The 20,185-nt window shown below is 38.5% G+C and overlaps 1 protein-coding gene across 3 annotated transcripts in view; it reads right to left on the bottom strand.

The window, feature by feature from the left end:
• Positions 1 to 20,185, bottom strand: part of STAG1 (STAG1 cohesin complex component) — a 509,253-nt gene that overhangs the window by 352,351 nt on the left and 136,717 nt on the right. For all 3 annotated transcript variants that reach the window (XM_070770514.1, XM_070770470.1, XM_070770576.1), the window contains one exon: positions 4,580 to 4,691. In XM_070770514.1, coding sequence (XP_070626615.1) covers positions 4,580 to 4,608 — 29 coding nt within the window. In that variant the 5' untranslated portion in view covers positions 4,609 to 4,691. The remainder of the gene's footprint in view (positions 1 to 4,579; positions 4,692 to 20,185) is intronic.

Genomic DNA, 20,185 nt, shown 5'->3' with positions numbered 1-20,185 from the left:
GTCAATGTTGTGAGCATCTTCTTTACTGAATTGCATATGTAATAGTTCTCGAACACTAGAAGGATATGTCCTCAAATTTTTGTGGTATCATAATATAATGACTAAAGACCTGATACATCTTTAAGGTTAATCTGCTTTATTAACAATTTCTACGTCACTTTATTGAGTCTACAAACAACAAAATAATAAACTAAGTTCTGATTTATTGTGTTTGCTGGTTTTCATAAAGTGAATACTCTTATCACAACCAAATTCAAACTAGCAAAGTGACATCACCAAATACAGAGTTGAGAAGTAATTAACAATAGTAGTATACTACTACAAAGTATTTCCACCATACATGGAATAAATAAAAACCTTGAGAGCATAGAAAATGGTAAGATGTAAAATAATTAGGAAGTGATGAGTTTTGAAAATTTACTTTTATTTTTAATAGGATTTATTTAATTTTAAGCTTGCACAATTTAACTTTCCATAACAGCTATGTTACATCTGGACTTCTCAGGGCTGCAAGTGGTAAAGAATCCGCCTGCAATGCAGGAAACATAAGAGATGCACGTTTTATCCCTGGGTAGGGAAGACACCCTGGAGGAGGGCATGGCAACCCACTCCAGTCTTCAGGCCTGGAGAATCCCATGGACTGAGGAATCTGGAAGGCTACAGAGATCCATAGGGTCGCAAAGAGTCGGATACAACTGAAGCAACTCAGCATGCACACATGCATGCATGTTATATTTAACAAGGTCACAAAATTCCTGGAAATTTAATATTCAGCTCTCCAGGCCAATACAGACTGGCCCTAGCATGGCATTAAAAACACATGGATAATATTAACAAAAATATCTTCACTGAATTCTATATTACTAACTGTATCTATATACAACTGCAAATAAGAGGAAGGGTACAAAGCAAATGGTAAACTCAACTCACAACTTAATATTTCTGAAACTGCTCCACTGACGGCTCTTAGCTCCATTCTCTTTGTTTTGATCCCTTAAAGCTCATCTCATTAGTATCTGCTCTTTTCCCTTTAAACTAACCTCTCTTGGAGATCTCATCCAATTGATGTGGAACTTTTATGCAAATGACTTCAGTATATTATCACTAGACCTATCTGTAATTCAAGATTTTCAACTGTGTGTGTAACACTTCTTTACATACCATCGCAAATTCACCAAATAGCACACATAAAATTAAGTCCAGGTATGACTTATTTCTAGCTCTCTACTCAAAGCAATATCACTAAATAACTAATTTATTAATACCCAAATTTGCACTGTTTTATAAACTTATTATTGTCACCATTACCCTGTTGTACTCAAACCTACAATCACATCAGTCTTTCTCTTAGGCCATCAGTTAAAAATCCTCCTGAGTCGTTCTCTATGTACTAATTCCGTCTCCGATTCTTTTTATGATTACTACCATAATCACAACTTTTTGAATTAATCACAACTTATCTCTCTGCTTCTAACATTTCCCTGTCCCAGCCACTCTATACACTACTGTCACTAATATTCTCACATCATGTTCCTTCTTTGTTTGCAAACCTTCAAAGGCAATTTGGTATTTAAAACTATAAATAATACTGATCTAGTCCAAGGGTCAGTAAACATTTTCTTTAAGGGCTATACAGTAAATATTTTAGGCTGAATGGTATGAAGTTCTCTGTATCTGATACTCAACTTGTGGACCACAGCATGAATATGGCCATTCATAAAGACAAGTGAATGGATATTGCTGTGGTCCAATAATATTTATAAAAACAGGTTTCTGAAACAGTATCAGTAGTCTTTCAATCACCTATTTAATTAAGAATAATAAATCATACTGCTTTTTCTCCCCCACTATAATCCAAATAGACCATTTAGTATATACTGTGTGCCGGTTTATACACATTACCTATGCACAAAACCTTATTAAGACAACATATTGATGTCTCAGTTTTACAAATGAGGAAATGAAAGATCTGAAAATCTTAGATCTCAAGGTAAATGTGAATTCTCTATCTCCACGGCAGGATGGCAGAATGCAAATATTATGTTTAGTATTTCTCTTATGTGGACAGAATACACTAGTACTTTTGATGCTTATAGAAATCTCCAGGCAAATACAAAAGCAAATTTGTTCCAAGGATACAAAATGTGTCCCATTAGTGAAATTAATTTATCCTTCAGCAATAGTTCACTGACAACAGAAAAAATTACAACTGCTTTCTAATTCTTCATACTTCAGCCAGCTTAAAAGATGAAAGTTATTATCAACAAACAACTAACATACTTCAATCAGTGTATGTATTTTTTATTTATGAGAATACATGATATATAAGTATGATTTTTAATTTCAAGGAAGAGTTTCACTTCACTATACCCTAACTCTGAATTTCAATCTGCAGAACAAGATTATTAAGTTTTATCAATACTGTCATAAATACTTATGTTCTGGCATATATATACATAAATACAAAGCAATGTCTACATTTTAATTTTTTAAACTTAAATTAATAGGAGTTTTCCTACAAATACAAAGGATTCCTAAATTCTACTCTATAAGTTCACTATCTGTGAGTACTTAGACTGTCTCCAGTTTTAACTGCTACAAACAGAGGTGAAACAACTATCCTTGCACCTTAACTCTTATTACACATCAACAAACACCTCTCTAGAACAGACAAAGAAAGCTGGATCAAGGGCTATGCAAACTCAAACTTCAACCAAACTGCTCTACCAAAAAGCCTGCAAATGACTACTGGACATAAATAAAGAGAATAGAAAAATCATATTCAACCTTATAAAGTCATTCTTTTTAATCCCCCAAAAACTCTCTAAATTCTGCCTTACTCTCTCCATTTTCACTGTAATCGTTTTAGCTCAAGTTGTTATTATCTCTGGCCTGGACACTGCAACACGTTTCTCCTAAAAAGACTCCTCGTTTCTTCTGTTGCCTTTTCCAGTCAAATCACTATACTGTGTACTAAGAATGATTTTCAATGTATCTTATTCTGTCTCTTTCATGATTAAAACTCTATGATGATTTCCTTCTACTTCCAGGGGAAAACAACCTCAAAATTTTTAATTTAAGACTTAGCAGATCCTATACAATACAGCCCTACTCTACTTGCAAGCCATATCTCACCCCACTCTCCATCTTTAATCCTGAAAAAAGAAAAATCACAGCTTTATTTCAGTCCCTCAAACACACTGTGATTCCTCCTACCTCCCTACACTTCTTCCTTAGAAAAGTAGACTAATTCAAGGCATGTATTAAAATTCTAATAAAATCCTCTAGCTTACCTTCAAAGCAGTTTAAATCTATATGTTGGTGATTATTTGATTAATATCTATCTCTATAAGCTTCATGGCAACAAGGACAAAGTGAGTTTTTTCCACTTTCTCTTTCTCCTCAAAGCCTAGCATAGCTCTACTACAACATTTGGTGGAATAAATAATATGGTGTAATTGGCGATATTTAATAACGTTTAATAAATAGTAAAGTTTGCCGGGTGGCTCAAACAGTAAAGAATTTTCCCACAATGCAAGAGACCAGGGTTTGATCCCTGAGTCAGGAAGATCCCCTAGAGAAGGGAATGGCTGGCCACTCCAGTATTCTTGCCTGCAGAATCCCCTAGACAGAGGAGCCTGGAGGGTTACAGAGTCAGACAGAGCTGAACGATTAACACTTTCATATTTAGACAAATTATTAGGGTAGGTATCGATGGCTTTTAGCATGTAAAGTAATTTGGATAGCATTCTGTCTTAAAACTCTGGAGGAAAAACAGAAGGACAGGAGACCAACTGGAAGGAGACTACAATTTCTTAGAAAAAACACATATAAATGATCTGGAACTATAAAAACATATAAATAATTATGTAAGCTGTTGGTCACTTTGATTATATCTAAACTGCTGTTATCATACACGATCAGACTATATAGATTCCTACATTGGAGCTTAATGAAACCTATAAAAGGAAAAGTATTTGCCATTACACGATCACATTTCCCAGAGAATCGAAAACAAGATCAAATTCTAAACGTGTCCTGTAACTTCAACAAAATCTAATTAGATGCCACCAGAAATTAGACGCCACCAAAATCTAATTAGATGCCAAGAAGGACTCATCAATTACAATCTCAATCCCAGGGAAAAGAAGGGGTGAGAGGGTGATATGGGATAGAGGTTTACAAACTCTTTTCTATATAGTCAAACAAAATATTTCTGATTGCAGGTTAATTTTTTCTCTAGCACATAAACAATTCTGCAAAGGAGTCAGTGTGATTTTGTTTCATTAACACTTTATTTACAGAAGAAGTTGGCATGTCAAACCAGCCCAGAGTCATAGTTTCTGCTGAATCCTAAAATGAGATAGTAACTTTTTTGTTCAGTAACATGGGCATTACATAGTGACATGAAAATACAAGGGCTATAGATGGATATAATAAGTATAACCTCTAATAGTTCTTTTACTTCAAACATATTGCCCAACTATCAAAGAACACATTTCATGTCTCATTAATAAAAGTATTTTGATACAGAAAAGTGTTACAAGAATTTTAAAAAATGAAAAGCTGTAATACTTACTGTAACACAGGTAACTCTGAAGTAATCATTGCTGCAAAGATCTTTCCACAATGCAGCAAAATAATCAAGTACTGTACAACTCAAAACTTTCAAAAGAACCTCAAAGGTAATCCTGTTAATTAAAAAAGAAAGAAAGAAATTATTTTTCCAGTTTACTAATGTATAGTTGACAAACTATAAGACAGTTACAGCAAGACAATTTGATATATGGACACACAGTGAAGGGCGTCCCTCACTGAGTTAATACATCCATCATCTCACACATCTTCTTTTTTGGCCCAAACATTTAATATATTCTACTCTCTCATAAAATTTCAATTATACAAGAAAGTGTTATCAACTACAGTCACTTTATTATATGTTAGATCTTCAGACCATATTCATTTACAACAAAGTTTGTACCTTTCACCAATCGCTCCTTATTTCTACCACGTTGCCCTTGGCAACTACTTTTTCCACTACTTTTCCCATAAATCTACCCACTCTATAGATATCACATATAAGTGATCTCATGTGATATTTGCCTTTCTCTGTGGTGCTAATTTCATTAGCCTTCCAGGCTAATCCAAGTTGTCTAATGATCAGTTGTTTTTTTGTTTTTTTTAAAGACAGAGTAACATTCCACTGTGTGTACACAGAGACAACCAGGTTTCCTCTATTCGTTAAGTCCATGGACACATAAAGCTGTTTCCATATTTTGGTTATGGTAAATAATGCTGCTGTAGTTCAATTCAGTTCAGTCGCTCAGTCGTGTCTGACTCTTTGCAACCCCATGAACCGCAGCATGCCAGGCCTCCCTGTCCATCACCAACTCCCAGAGTTCACCCAAACCCATGTCCATTGAGTTGGTGATACCATCCAACGATCTCATCCTCTGTCATCCCCTTCTCCTCCTGCCCTCAATCTTTCCCAGCATCAGGGTCTTTTCAGTCAGCTCTTTGCATCAGGTGGCCAAAGTATTGGAGTTTCAGCTTCAACATCAGTCCTTCCAATGAATAGTCAGGACTGATTTCCTTTAGGATGGACTCATTGGATCTTTTTCCAGTCCAAGGGACTCTCAAGAGTCTTCTCCAACACCACAGTTCAAAAGCATCAATTCTTCAGCAATCAGCTTTCTTTATATTCCAAATCTCACATCCATACATGACCACTGGAAAAACCATAGTCTTGACTAGACGGACCTTTGTTGACAAGGTAATGTCTCTGCTTTTTAATATGCATGGTCGAGAGGAGCTACCCCACGTCCAAGGTCAGAGGCAGCAGCCGAGAGGAGCTACCCTACGTCTGAGGTCAGGGGCGGCGGCCGAGAGGAGCTACCAGATGTCCAAGGTAAGGAGTGGTGGCTGTGCTTTGCTGGAGCAGCCGTGAAGAGATACCCCACGTCCAAGGTAAGAGAAATCCAAGTAAGACAGTAGGCATTGAGAGAGGGCATGAGAGGGCAGACAGACTGAAACCACAATCACAGACAACAGGCCAATCTGAACACACGGACCACAGCCTTATTTAACTCAATGAAACTAAGCCATGCCGTGTGGGGCCACCCAAGACGGACGGGTCAAGGTGGAGAGGTCTGACAGAATGTGGTCCACTGGAGAAGGGAACGGCAAACCACTTCAGTATTCTTGCCTTGAGAACCCCAGTATGAAAAGACAAAAAGATAGGACACTGAAAGAGAACTCCCCAGGTCGGTAGGTGCCCAATATGCTACTGGAGATCAGTGGAGAAATAACTCCAGAGAGAATGAAGGGATGGAGCCAAAGCAAAAACACCACCCAGTTGTGGATGGGACTGGTGACAGAAGCAAGGTTCGATGCTGCAAAGAGCAACATTGCATAGGAACTTGGAATGTTACGTCTATGAATCAAGGCAAACTGGAATGCTGCTGCAAGCATGGGATAAACACATCTATGTGTTTGGGATAATGATTTCATTTATTGTGGATATATACTGAAAAGTGGCTATATAATATTATATATATAATACAATAGTCTTATTTTTAATTATGTTTTCTAGAGATTGTACCAAATTACATTTCTATCAACAGTGAACAAGGTTTCTCTTCTGTCGGTATTCTCAACAAGAATATCTCTCTTATCTTTTTGATCAAAGACATCTTCACATAGGTGTGAAGGAATACCTCATTACGGCTCTGATTTTCATTTCCCTGAAGATTAGTGATGTTGAGTATCTATTCATGTAGATTTTGCTTAACTGTGTATATTCTTCAGAAAAATGTCTATTTGCTGCTGCTGCTGCTGCTGCTGCTAAATTGCTTCAGTCATGTCCGACTCTGTGCGACCCCATAGACGGTAGCCCACCAGGCTCTGCCGTCCCTGGGATTCTCCAGGCAAGAACACTGGAGTGGGTTGCCATTTCCTTCTCCAATGCACGAAAGTGAAAGTGAAGTCGCTCAGTCGTGTCCGACTCTTCGCGACCCCATGGACTGCAGCCTACCAGACTCCTCCATCCCTGGGATTTTCCAGGCAAGAGTACTGGAATGAATCGCCATTGCCTTCTCCAAATGTATATTTAGGTCCTCTGAAAATTACTTTAGAAAAAAATGAGTATGCCAGAATACACAGACTACAATCAACAGTACTACCAACTACCAACAATCACACTCCTTTGTATTTACCCAAATAAACTGAAAATTCATCATTACTTAACACTTAAAAGTAATGAGCTATCAAACCAGGAAAGGACATGGAGGAAGCTCAAATGCATATTACTAACTAAAAGAAGCCAATGTGAAACAGCTACACCCTATATGATTTGAATGACATGGCATTCTGGAAAAGGTAAAACTATGAGGACAGTAAAAATATCAGGGATGGCCAAACGTTATGTGATAGGAAAGATGAACAAGTGAGACCACAAGATTTTTAGGGCACAGAATCTATTCTGTATGATACTAGAATCATGGGTACATCTAAATAGTACATTTAAAACAAAACCCATAGAATATATAACACAAAGAGTGAACCCTAATGTAAACTACAAACACTGGGTGATAATGACATGTCAGCGTAGGTTCACTGACTGTAACAGATGGATCACTGTGATGTGGGATGTTAATAGTGGAAGAGGTTATATGTATGTGAGAACAAGAGTTATGGGGGATCTCTCTAACTTCTATTCAATTCTACTGTGAACCTAAAACTTATCTTAAAACTAAAGTTTATTAAATTAAAAAAAAGGCAGCAAAGTGAGACAAAACAGAGCATCCAAGACAGGCTATGGCACAATACCTAACAGAATAACACATAACTAAAATTCAGAAGGAGAGAGAAACATCAAGTCAAAAACAAACATTTCAAGAGGTAGCAAACAGCTTCCCAAAAGTAATTTCAGATTTTAAAACACAGAAGAAAGATCAGAGAATTCCCATGAATATTCTAAAATATAAATATTGGTAAATATGAAGAAAATTCAAAAGGAAACAAAAGTAACATAATTCCTGACATACAAAGAAACAAACAAAAAATTCTGATCAGACTTCTCGGTAGAAACTACGCAAGCTGATTAACAAGTCCATTCTAAAAGAAATCAATCCTGAATATTCATTGGAAGGACTGATGCTGAAGCTGAAACTCCAATTCTTTGGCCATCTGATGCAAAGCCAACTCACTGGAAAAGACCCTGATGCTGGGAAAGAGAGAAGGCAGGAGAAGGGGACGACAGAGGATGAGATGGTTAGATGGTATCACTGACTCAAGAGACATGAGTCTGGGCAAACTCCAGGACATGGTGAAGGACAGGGAAGCCTGGAATCCTGGGGTTCATGGTATCAGTCACTCAGTTGTGCCTGACTCTTTGTGACCCCATGGAATGCAGCACGCCAGGCTTCCCTGTCCATCACCAGCTCCAACAATGTAAGCTGAAAGACAGATAAGCATTGTTTGAAATGTGAAGTGGAAAAAATCATGAAAATTGAATTATCAATCTTTCAAAAACAAAAGAAAGAAATGATGTCATGGAAAATGAAAGACTAGGAAACCTCAAAACTTAGGCCCTCCAGTAAAGGAACTTTTGTTGTTTTTTAGTTATGAAGTCAAGTCTAACTTTTTGGGGACCCCATGAACTGTAGTCCACCAGGTAACTCTGTCCATGGGATTTCCCAAGCAAGAATACTGGAGTGGGTTGCCATTTCCTTCTCCAGGGGAGTCTTCTTGACCCAGGGATCAAACCCACATCTTCTATATTGGCACGTGGATTCTTTACCATTGAACCACCAGGGAAGCCAGAAGCAACTTAGTTTGGCCAAAAAAACAACAAAGCTCATCTCTTATGAACATCTGGAATCTAATAAAAGTTTATGATAAAGAGAGGAGTGCCAAAAGACGTCTATTATATTTGATAAGAGAGCACAGTAGTATTTTTGCTTACTCATATACCACCTCCATAGCCTACAAGGACAGCACACCAAGTTACTGGTGTGGCTTCCTAGTGCCAAAGAGAACACCATGGACTTGTTCTCCCAAACTGTAGCAGAGTGTTTTGAAGAGCTTCCTTTTTCTTTTTTTGGAAAAACTATTATCTTTCAAAAGCATTTAAACACACAGTGATACAAGTAGCTGTCTGTGGCAAGAGAGTGGATTGCATAAGCATTAAACAATCTAAAAAGCCTCAAATTTAAAAAGGGGGAGAAGAAAGATATTTGGGGAATAAGAACTCTAAAGGGGTATCACATATGCAAGGAAATGTAGAGTATTACATGAATGCCCAGGGCTGGATGGATTCTTAGACAAGAACTAAGGAGTATAGGCTTTCAATTCTAGGTGATCTTTGCTCTCCATGCAAGCACGAAGTGAATACTAAGGCAAAGCTGTAGGAAACCTGCCTAATTTTTGAAGAAGTACCTCAGCTAATAGACCATCTGCAAAAAAAAAAAAAACAGAAATTACTTGTTTCTATTAGCAAAAGAAATCTCAAAGATGACCACTGAACAAGACAACAAAATTTTAGGACCCACACATGACAAAGAATACAGTCCTTGCAAAAACAGATTAGCAAAGCAAATAAAGAGATGACTGTAGTCCTTGAAAAGACAACAGGAAACCATGGGGAGGAGAGAAGAACCTAGTGTCCAATGTTACAACAATGGACATATTGAAAATGTCCAGTTTTTTAATAACATCAAAAATTCAAAAAGCATACAAAAAAATATGAAATGATGGCCCATTAACAGGAAAAAAAATCACAGAAATCATCTCCATCTAAGCCCAGATATTGAACTTAGACTTCCAGAAGTACATAAACAAAGAGAGACAAGAAAGAATATCTGAAGATACATGGCAAAAACTTAACCTATTTTAAATACATAAATCTACACAATTAGTAAAATAAATGAACTCCAAGAAGGCCCCTTCTCCTCCTGCCCCCAATCCCTCCCAGCATCAGGGTTTTTCCAATGAGTCAACTCTTCGCCTGAGGTGGCCAAAGTATTGGAGTTTCAGCTTTAGCATCAGTCCTTCCAAAGAACACCCAGGACTGATCTCTTTTAGAATGGACTGGTTGGATCTCCTTGCAATCCAAGGGACTTTCAAGAGTCTTCTCCAACACCACAGTTCAAAAGCATCAATTCTTCAGCAGTCAGCTTTCTTCACAGTCCAACTCTCACATCCATACATGACTACTGGAAAAACCATAGCCTTGACTAGACGGATCTTTGTTGACAAAGTAATGTGTCTGCTTTTGAATATGCTATCTAGGTTGGTCATAACTTTCCTTCCAAGGAGTCAGCGTCTTTTAATTTCATGGCTGCAGTCACCATCTGCAGTGAATACTGAAATTGGGCCAATTAGTAAACCTACAAGAGCCACTATGTGTTCAACTCAAAGGAAGAACTGTATGTCTCTCACTTTCAATCAAAACCTAATTGTGATTAAGCTTAATGAAGAAGGAATGTTGAAAGCTCAGAGTGATCAAAAGCAAGGCCTCTTGCACCATGCAGTTAGTCAAATTGTGAATTCAAAGAAAAGTTCTCGATAAAAGATCAAATCAGTTACAACTTTCTCTTAAGCCAAGTCTAATCCAAAAAAAGGCCCTAACTCTCTTAATTCTATAAAGGCTAAGAGAACTGAAGAAGCTGCAATAGAAAAGTCTGAAGCTAGCAGAGATTGGTACATGGCACTTAAGGAAAGAAGCTGTCTCCTTAAACTAAAAGTGCAAGGTAAAGCAGCAAATGCTGATGCAGAAGCTGCACCAAATTAACTAGAAGATCTAGTTAAAATAATTAAGGTATTTACACTAAACTGGACTTCAAAGTCAAACTCCCTGGGAGTTCTCAGTCCCTTTGCCAGATACCCAGGTGGAGAAATCTGTTGTGGGGCCTAGAACATTCACAACAGTGCAAGAACTTCTTTGGGATAATTGTTCTCCAGTTTCTGGGTGGCCTGCTCTGTGGCTCTGTACTGGGGATAATGGCGACCTCCTCCGAGAGGACTTATGCCACTAGCCACACCTCCCAGAATTATCCCAGCAGCTGGTCACTTCTGATGCACACTTCCACAAAAGACATTCAAACACAGACAGGCAGGTCTGGCTCAGCCTCTTGTGGAGATCACAGCTCCTTTCCCTGGTCCTGAGGAACACAGGTTTTTGTTTGCACCGTTCCAGAGTATCTGGATGGTATGAGGTTTGATTTTAAATGTGACTGCACCCTCCTACCATCTTCTTGTGGCGTCCTTTGCCCTTGTACACGGGGTATCTTTTGGGGGGGTTTTCAACATTCTCCTGTCGATAGTTGTTCAGCAGCTAATACACAGAGTGCCTGAAGAACTATGGATGGAGGCTCGAACGGGAGGCAGTGATCAAAACCATCCCCAAGGAAAAGAAATGCAGAAAGCAAAATGGTTGTCTGAGAAGGCCTTACAAATAGCTGAGAAAAGAGAAGCAAAAGGCAAAGGAGAAAAGGAAAGCTATATCCATCAGAATACAGAGTTCCAAACAACACCAACAAAACATAAGAAAGCTTTCCTAAGTGATCAATGCAAAGAAATACAGGAAAACAATATAGCAAAGACTAAAGATCTCTTCAAGAAAATTAGAGATACCAAGGGAATATTTCATGCAAAGACAGGCACAATAAAGGAAGAAACAGTATAAATGTAACAGACGCAGAAGATATTAAGAAGATGGTGGCAAGAATACACAAAAGAACTATACAAAAAAAAAGTTCTTAATGATCCAGATAATGACAATGGTATGATTGATCACTCATCTGCACCCAGACATCCTGCAGTGTGAAGTCAACTGGGCCTTAGGAAGCATTACTACGAAAAAAAGCTAGTGAAGGTGATAGAATTCAAGAAGAGCTATTGCAAATCCTAAAAGACTATGCTGTCAAAGTGCTGCATTCAATATCTCAGCAAATTTGGAAAACTCAGCAGTGGCTACAGGACTTGAAAAGGATAGTTTTCATTCCAATCCCAAAAGAAGGCAATGCGAAAGAATGTTCAAACTACCAAACTGCATTCTTTTCACATGCTAGCAAACTAATGCTCAAAATCCTTCAAACTAGCCTTCAACAGTATTTGAACCAACAGCTTCTAGATGTACAAGCTGGATTTAGAAAAGTCAGAGGAACCAGGGATCAAACTGCAAAAATCTACTGCATCATAGAAAAAGCAAGAGAATTCCAGAAAAAACATCTGCTTGTGCTCCACTGACTACACCAAAGCCTTTGACTGTTTGGATCACAATAAACTGTGGAAAATTCTTTAAGAGAAATACCAGACCACCTTACCTGCCTCCTGAGAAATCTGTATGCAGGTCAAGAAGCAACAGTCAAAACCAGATATGAAACAATGGACTGGTTTCAAATCGGGAAAGGAGTACGTCAAGGCTGTCTATTGTCACCCTGCTTATTTAACTTAATGCAAAGTACATCATGCGAAATGCCGGGCTGGACGATGCACAAGCTGGAATCAAGACTGCCAGGAGAAATATCAATAAACTCACATATGCAGATGACATCATCCTTATAGCACAAAGCAAAGAGGAACTAAAGAGCCTCTTGATGAGGGTTAAAGGGAAGAGTGATAAAACTGACTTAAAACTTAACATTCAAAAAACAAATATCATGGCATCTGGTCTTATCACTTCATGGCAAATAGATGGGGAAACAGTGGAAACAGTGGCTGACTTTATTTTTCTGGGCTCCAAAATCACTGCAGATGGTGATTGCAGCCACGAAATTAAAAGAGGCTTGCTCCCTGGAAGAAAAGATATGACAAACCTAGACAATATATTAAAAAGCAGAGACATCACTCTGTCAACAAAGGCACATCTAGCTAAATTCATAGTTTTTCCAGTGGTCATGTACGGATACAAGAGCTAGACCATAATAAAGAAGGCTGTGCACTGAAGAATTGATACTTTTGAACTGTGGTGTTGGAGAAGACTCTTGAGAGTCCCTTGAACAGCAAGGAGATCCAACCAGTCAATCCTAAGGGAAATCAACCCTGAATATTCATTGGAAGGACTGATGCTGAAGCTGATGCTCCAGTACTTTGGCCATCTTATGGGATGAGCAGACGCATTGAAAAACACCCTGATGCTGGGAAACACTGAAGGCAGGAGGAGAAAGGGACGACAAAGGATGAGATGGTTAGAATTCAATGGACATGAGTTTGAACAAACTCCGGGAGATGGTAAAGGACAGGGAAGCCTGGTGTGCTGCAGTCCATGGGGTTGCAAACACTTGGCCATGACTGAGTGACTGAGCGACAAAACTAAACAAAATTTTCTCAATGTAGACAAAATAGTATTACACTGGAAGAAGATGCCATTGAGAACTTTCACAGGTATAAAGAGAAGTCAGTGCCTGGCTTCTAAGTTTCAAAAAAACAAGCACACTTTCCTGACAGGGTCTAATGCAACTAGTGACTTTAAAGTGAAGCCAGTGTTCATTTACTATTCCAAAAATCACAGGGCCCTTAAGAATTACACTATTATCTATTCTGCCTGTGCTATAGAAATGGAAAAACAAAGCCTGGTTGACAGTACATCTGTTTGCAACATTGTTTAGTAAATGCTTTAAGCCTACTTTTGAGATCTACTGCTCAGACTAAAAAAAGATTCAAATATTACTTACTGTTCGTTGACAATGTACCTGATCAACGAAGAGCTCTGCTAAAGATGCACATTGAGACATATGCCATTTTCACATCTCCTGACACAGAACCCATCCTGTAGCCCACAAGGAGTTATTTCACTTTTCAAGTTTTTTTAGTTAAGAAATACCTATTTTAAGATTGTAACTGTCATAGATAGTGATTTCTCTGATGAACCTGGATGAGGTCAGATGAAAACCAGGAAAACATTCATTCATTCAAAATGGTATTTTCTAGATACCATTAGTGATGTTCCTGATTCATGGAAAAGGTCAAAATACCAACAAGAGTTTGCAAACACTTATCAACCCTCACAGATGACTTTGAGGCATTCAAGTCTTCCATGGGAGAAAGAACTGCTGGTGCAGTGAGTGAAATAGCAAAGAACTAAAATTAGAAGTGGAGTCTGAATATGTGACTGCATTGTTACAAATCTCATGATAAACTAACAAATGAGAAGGTTCCTGCATATGAGCAAACAAAGTACTTTCTTGAGATGAAAGTTGTAACTGCTGAAGATGCTGAGCAGATGTTGAAATGTCAATAAAGAGTTTAGAATATTATGCAAACCTAACTGTTAAAGCAGTGGCAAGTTTGGGAGGGCTCACTCCAATTTTTTAAAAAAGTTCTATTGTGGGTAAAATAGTATCAAACAGCACTGCACGCTATAGGGAAATCATTCATGAATTGAAGAGTCCCCAATGTGGCAAACTTCACTGTTGCCTTATTTTAAGAAACTGCCACAGTCACTCCATCCTTTGGAAACCACAACCCTAATTATTCAGCAGCAATCAACACTGAGGCATGACCCTCCTTCAGCAAAAAGACTACCAGTAGCTGAAGGCTCAGATGATGGCTAGCATGTCTTAGCAATAAAGTATTCTTATATATGTAAATAAAGGTATGTACATCATTTAAGACATAGTGACACTGAAAACTTAACAAGCTATAGTTTAGACCAAACATAACTGGAAAACTTAAAACTTTATTGTGCTATTTGCTTTACTGTGGTGTTCTAGAACAAAATCCACAATATATTTGAGGTATGCCCAAATATATAAATAAAAAGTCAAGTTACTACTGTTTCAAACTAAATTGATATAAACATAAGATATCATGATCACCAGTGTAATTTAAAATGAAATTTTTTAAATGAAAAAGGTACACTAGAAGATCAAACACAAAGGAAGGCAGTGATGGAGAAATTAAGCAACAAAGAAGATCACTGTAGCAGTGTTTACAATAGCCGAAACACTGCTGTTCAGTTGCTAAGTTGTGTCCAACTTTGTGACCCCATGGATTGCAACACGCCTGGCTTCCGTGTCCTCCACTATCTCTAGGAGTTTACTCAAACTCATGTCCACTGAGTCATGATGCCATGCACCATCTCATCCTCTGTCACCCCTTTCTCCTCCTGTCCTCAATCTTTCCCAGCATCAGGGTCTTTTCCATGAGTTGGCTCTTTGCATCAGGTGGCCAAAGTATTGGAACATCAGCTTCAGCATCAGTCCTTTCGATGAATATTTGGGTTTAATTTCCTGTAGGATAGACTGGTTTGATCTCCTTGCTTCCCTAAAGACTCTCAAGAGTCTTTTCCAGCACCATAATTATAAACCATCAATTCTTCAGCATTCAGCCTTCTTTATGGTCCAACTTTCACATCAATACATGATTACTGGAAAAACCACAGCTTTGATCATACAGGCCTTTGTCAGCAAAGTAATGTCTTTGCTTTTTAATATGCTGTCTAGGTTTGTCATAGCTTTCTTTATAAGGAGTAGGAAGTTTGTTGTTTTTTTTTTTTTTTTTAATTTTGTGGCTGTGGTCACGAAAATCACTACAAACTGTGGAAAATTCTTCAAGAAATGGGAATACCAGACCACCTGACCTGCCTCTTGAGAAATCTGTATGCAGGTCAGGAAGCAACAGTTAGAACTGGACATGGAAAAACAGACTAGTTCCAAATAGAGAAAGGAGTACTTCAAGGCTGTATATGGTCACCCTGCTTATTTAACTTCTATGCAGAGTACATCATGAGAAACGCTGGGCTGGATGAAGCACAAGCTGGAATCAAGACTGCCAGGAGAAATATCAATAACCTCAGATATGCAGATGACACCACCCTTATGGCAGAAAGTGAAGAAGAATGAAAGAGCCTCTTGATGAAAGTGAAAAAGGAGAGTGAAAAGTTGGCTTAAAACTCAACATTCAGAAAATTAATCATGGCATCTGGTCCCATCACTTCATAGCAAACAGATGGGGAAATAGTGGAAACAGTGTCTAACTTTATTTTTTTGGGCTCCAAAATCACTGCACATGGTGACTGCATCCATGAAATTAAAAGACGCTTACTCCTTGGAAGGAAAGTTAGGACCAACCTAGACAGCATATTAAAAAGCAGAGACATTACTTTGCCAACAAAGGTCTGTCTAGTCAAAGCTATGGTTTTTCCAATAGTCATGTATGTTTGCGAGAGTTGGACTATATATAAAGAAAGCTGAGCGCCAAAGAATTGATGATTTTGAACTGTAGCATTGGAGAAGACTCTTGAGAGTCCCTTGGACAGCAAGGAGATCCAACTAGTCCATCCTAAAAGAAATCAGTCCTGAATATTCATTGGAAGGACTGATGCTGAGGCTAAAACTCCAATTCTTTGGCCACGTGATGTGAAGAACTGATTCACTGGAAAAGACCCTGATGCTGGAAACGATTGAAGGCGGGCGGAGAAGGGGACGACAGAGGAGGAGATGGTTGGATGGCATCACTGACTCGATGGACATGAATTTGAGTAAACTCCGGAAGTTGGTAATGGACAGGGAGGCCTCACATGCTGCAGTCCATAGGGTCGCGAAGAGGTGGACACGACTGAGCGACTGAACTGAGCTGGAAAAACCACAGCTTTGACTATATGGACCTTTGTCAGCAAAGTGGTAGCTCTGCTTTTTAATACACTTTCTAGGTTTGTCATAGCTTTCTTTATAAGGAGTAAGAGCTTTTTAATTTCGTGGATGCAGTCACTGTCCACAGTGATTTTGGAACCCAGTGGAAAATGTCACTGTTTCCACTTTTTTCTCCATCTATTTGCGATGAAGTGATGGGACCAGATGCCATGATCTTAGTCTTTTGTGTGCTGAGTTTTAAGCCAGGTTTTTCACTCCCTTTTTTCACCCTCATCAAAAGGCCCTTTAGTTCTTCTCTGCTTTCTGCCACTAGAGTAGTATCATCTGCATATCTAAGATTGCTGGTATTGTTCCTGACGATCTTGATTCCGGCTTGTGATTCTTCCAGCCCTGAGCTTCACATGATTACTCTGCATGTAAGTTAAAAAAGCAGGGTGACAACATACAGCCTTGAGGTACTCCCTGCCTCATTTTGAACGAGCCAAGACATGGAGGCAAACTAAATGTCCATTGACGGAGGAATGGGTAAAGAAAATGTGGTGTGTATATATATGTGGACACACCACACACACACACAATGTAACATTTCACACAATGTAATATTACTAAGCCATTAAAAAGAATGAATTAACACCATTTGCAACAATATGGATGGACCTACAAAATGTCATACTGAGTGAATTAAGTCACACAGAAATATTATATAACATCCCTTTTATGTGGAATCTAAAAAGAAATGATACAAATGAACTAACTTACAAAACAGATACTCACAGACTTAGAGAACAAATTTCTCATTGCCAGGGTAGGGATGGGAGAAAGGGATAATTACGGAGTTTGGGATGGACATATACACACTGCTGTATTTAAAATGCATAACCAACAAGGACCTACTGTACAGCACATGGAACTCTACTCAATGTTATGTGCCAGCTTGGATGGGAGCGGGGTTTGGGAGAGAATAGAAACATGTATATGTACGGCTAAGTCCTTTTGCTGTTCACTTGAAAATATCACACTATAGTTTGTTAATCAGCTACACCCCAATACAAAGTTAAAGAAAAATGAAGATATAAGACAAGCAGGAAAGAAAAAAAAAAAAAAAGCAAAGTGTCAGAAGTCTTTCCTTATCAAGCGTGCATGCTCAGTCAGTCAGTTGTGTCGGACTCTTTGCAACCCCATGGACTGTGGCCATAGTTGGTGATTTCAATACACCACTTCCCAAAAAAAAAAAAAAAACCAAGACCAGACATAAGATTAATAAGGCAATAGAGGACTTGAACAACAGATACCATATATCAAACAGACCTAATAGACATATAAGGAACATTCCACCCAAAAACAGAATACACCCTTTTCTCAAGTGCACATACAACTTCTACAGCATAGCTGATTAGGCCATAAAAAAGTCCCAGCAACTTTTAAAAGCTTGAAATCACAGAAACTGTATTCTTAGAGCAGAAAGCAAAGGAAGTAGAAATCAGTAACAGAAGAGAAACTGGAAAATTTGCAAATATGTGGACACTAAACAGCATACTCTTAAATTACTGAGTTAAAGAAGAAATGACAAATTAGAATACTATGAGACTAGTGAAAACAAAGACATTATATGTCAAAATTTATGAGACATACCAAAAGCAGTGCTCAGAGGGAAATATAACTGTAAACACCCATGTTAAAAAGAAATGTATCAATTCAATAATCTAACTCTCTACCTTAATCAAGAGCAAATTAAACCTGTATGCGTGCTACGTCGCTGCAGTCATGTCTGACTCTTTGCGACCCAATGGACTGTAGTCCGCCAGGCTCCTCTGTCCATGAGATTTTACAGGCAAGAATACTGGAGTGGGTTGCCATGCCCCACTCCAGAGGATCTTCCTGACCCAGGCACGAACCTGCTTCTCTCATGTCGCCTGCACTGGCTGGCAGATTCTAGTGCTACCTGGGAAGCCCAAGTTAAACCTGAAGGCAGCAAATTTATGAAACAATAAAAATAAAAGGAGAAATAAACAAGAGTAGAGAAATAATAGAATTTATAAGGCTAAAATTTGACTTTTTTAAATGTATTGACATTACTGACAAACTTTCAGACTCAGTAAGTAAAAAAGAGAGAAGATGCAAATAACCACACTCATAAATTAAAGCAGTAATATTACTATCAACCTTACAAAGAAATAGGTTCCCACAGTAAGCCACTGCTGATTCATGCCTCCAACCTCTCCAACACTAGTAGTTCCCTCACCAGGGATCGGACCCATGGCCCTGGCAGTGGAAATGTGGAACTCTAACTACTGAACCACCAACAAATTCCCTCTAATGGAACATTTTCATATCAAGTATTTCAAATTAATGAAGGTCTAACTTCATGAAAGTGTGTGCACTGTCAAAGGTGTCATCATGCAGCTGGCATGTAGAATACTAAAAAGAACTTAGGGGTGAACTGAACTGAATTCATCCAGGAATTCAACCTACATGAAGACTTGACATCAGGACCTGTACCTATCATTCAGCCTACAGGAGCCCCACTCTGCCATCCTGATCTGAGCCCCATGCCAACTGGCTCCTAAGCCCTGTGCAGCTGCCCTGGGTGAAGAGATACGAGCTCCTCCCACAGTTACATGGCCTTTGTTCAGATGACTGAAGCAGACAAGCAGATGGTAGAATATCTGAGGAGGGACAGGACGTGCTGATATGATGCTCATTCTCTGTCTGCCTCTGAAGACAAGTTGGGACCAGTAAGACCCAACCCTGGATAGGCCACTGATGTTGGAGACTATGGCTTGGAGGCTTTGAATACTCCTAGGGGTTCTGCTCCTGAGGGCTGAGGGGACCAGGTCTCCATTTAGGGAATACTAGGAACATTCAGGAAAGCTCTGCACTGGGGTTTTTCAAACTTTGATGTGTATCAGAATTACCTGAAAGCCTTGTTGGAATACAACTGCTGGATCTGATGCCCAGGGTCTGATTCAGTAGGTATGGGGTGTAACTCAAGAATCTACAGTTCTTTTTTTTTTATAGCCACGCCATGCAGTTTGCTGCATCTGTTCCCTGACCAGGGATTGAACCCATGCCCTTGGCAGTGAGAGCACAGAGTCCTAAGCACTGGACTTTCAAAGAATTTCCAAGATTCTGCATTTTTAACTGTGCCAAGGTGATACTGAAATTGCTGGTGGGGAACCATACCTTGAGAACTATTGCTATAGAGCCTGCAAGTGTTTCCTAACAGGATCTGATTAAAGGAATTTTAAATTTACATATTTATTTATTTATAAATTCCCACCTTTCTTAAATTTCTAGAATTAAAAACCTTATAGAAACAAAAAAGATTATAAGAGATAGGAAAAAATTATATGCCAATAAACTGCATAACCTATATTAAATGGCTCAAGGAAAAGTAAAAGATTAGAACAAACCTGTAACATTCAAAGAGAATCAGCTATCAAAACCTCCTAACAAAAAAGTCCAGAATCAGATGGTTACACTAGTGAATTCTACAAGCAATTTAAATAAATAACAATGATCATTCTCAAAATCTTCCTAAAAATATATGAGGAAGATTTCCTAACTCAATCTATGAAGCCAGCATTTCT

Source organism: Bos indicus, chromosome 1, assembly GCF_029378745.1.
Source record: "Bos indicus isolate NIAB-ARS_2022 breed Sahiwal x Tharparkar chromosome 1, NIAB-ARS_B.indTharparkar_mat_pri_1.0, whole genome shotgun sequence".
NCBI classification, from domain to species: Eukaryota; Metazoa; Chordata; class Mammalia; order Artiodactyla; family Bovidae; genus Bos; species Bos indicus.
Note: the sequence above shows the minus strand (reverse complement) of the source record. Positions and strands in the feature narration are given on the sequence as shown.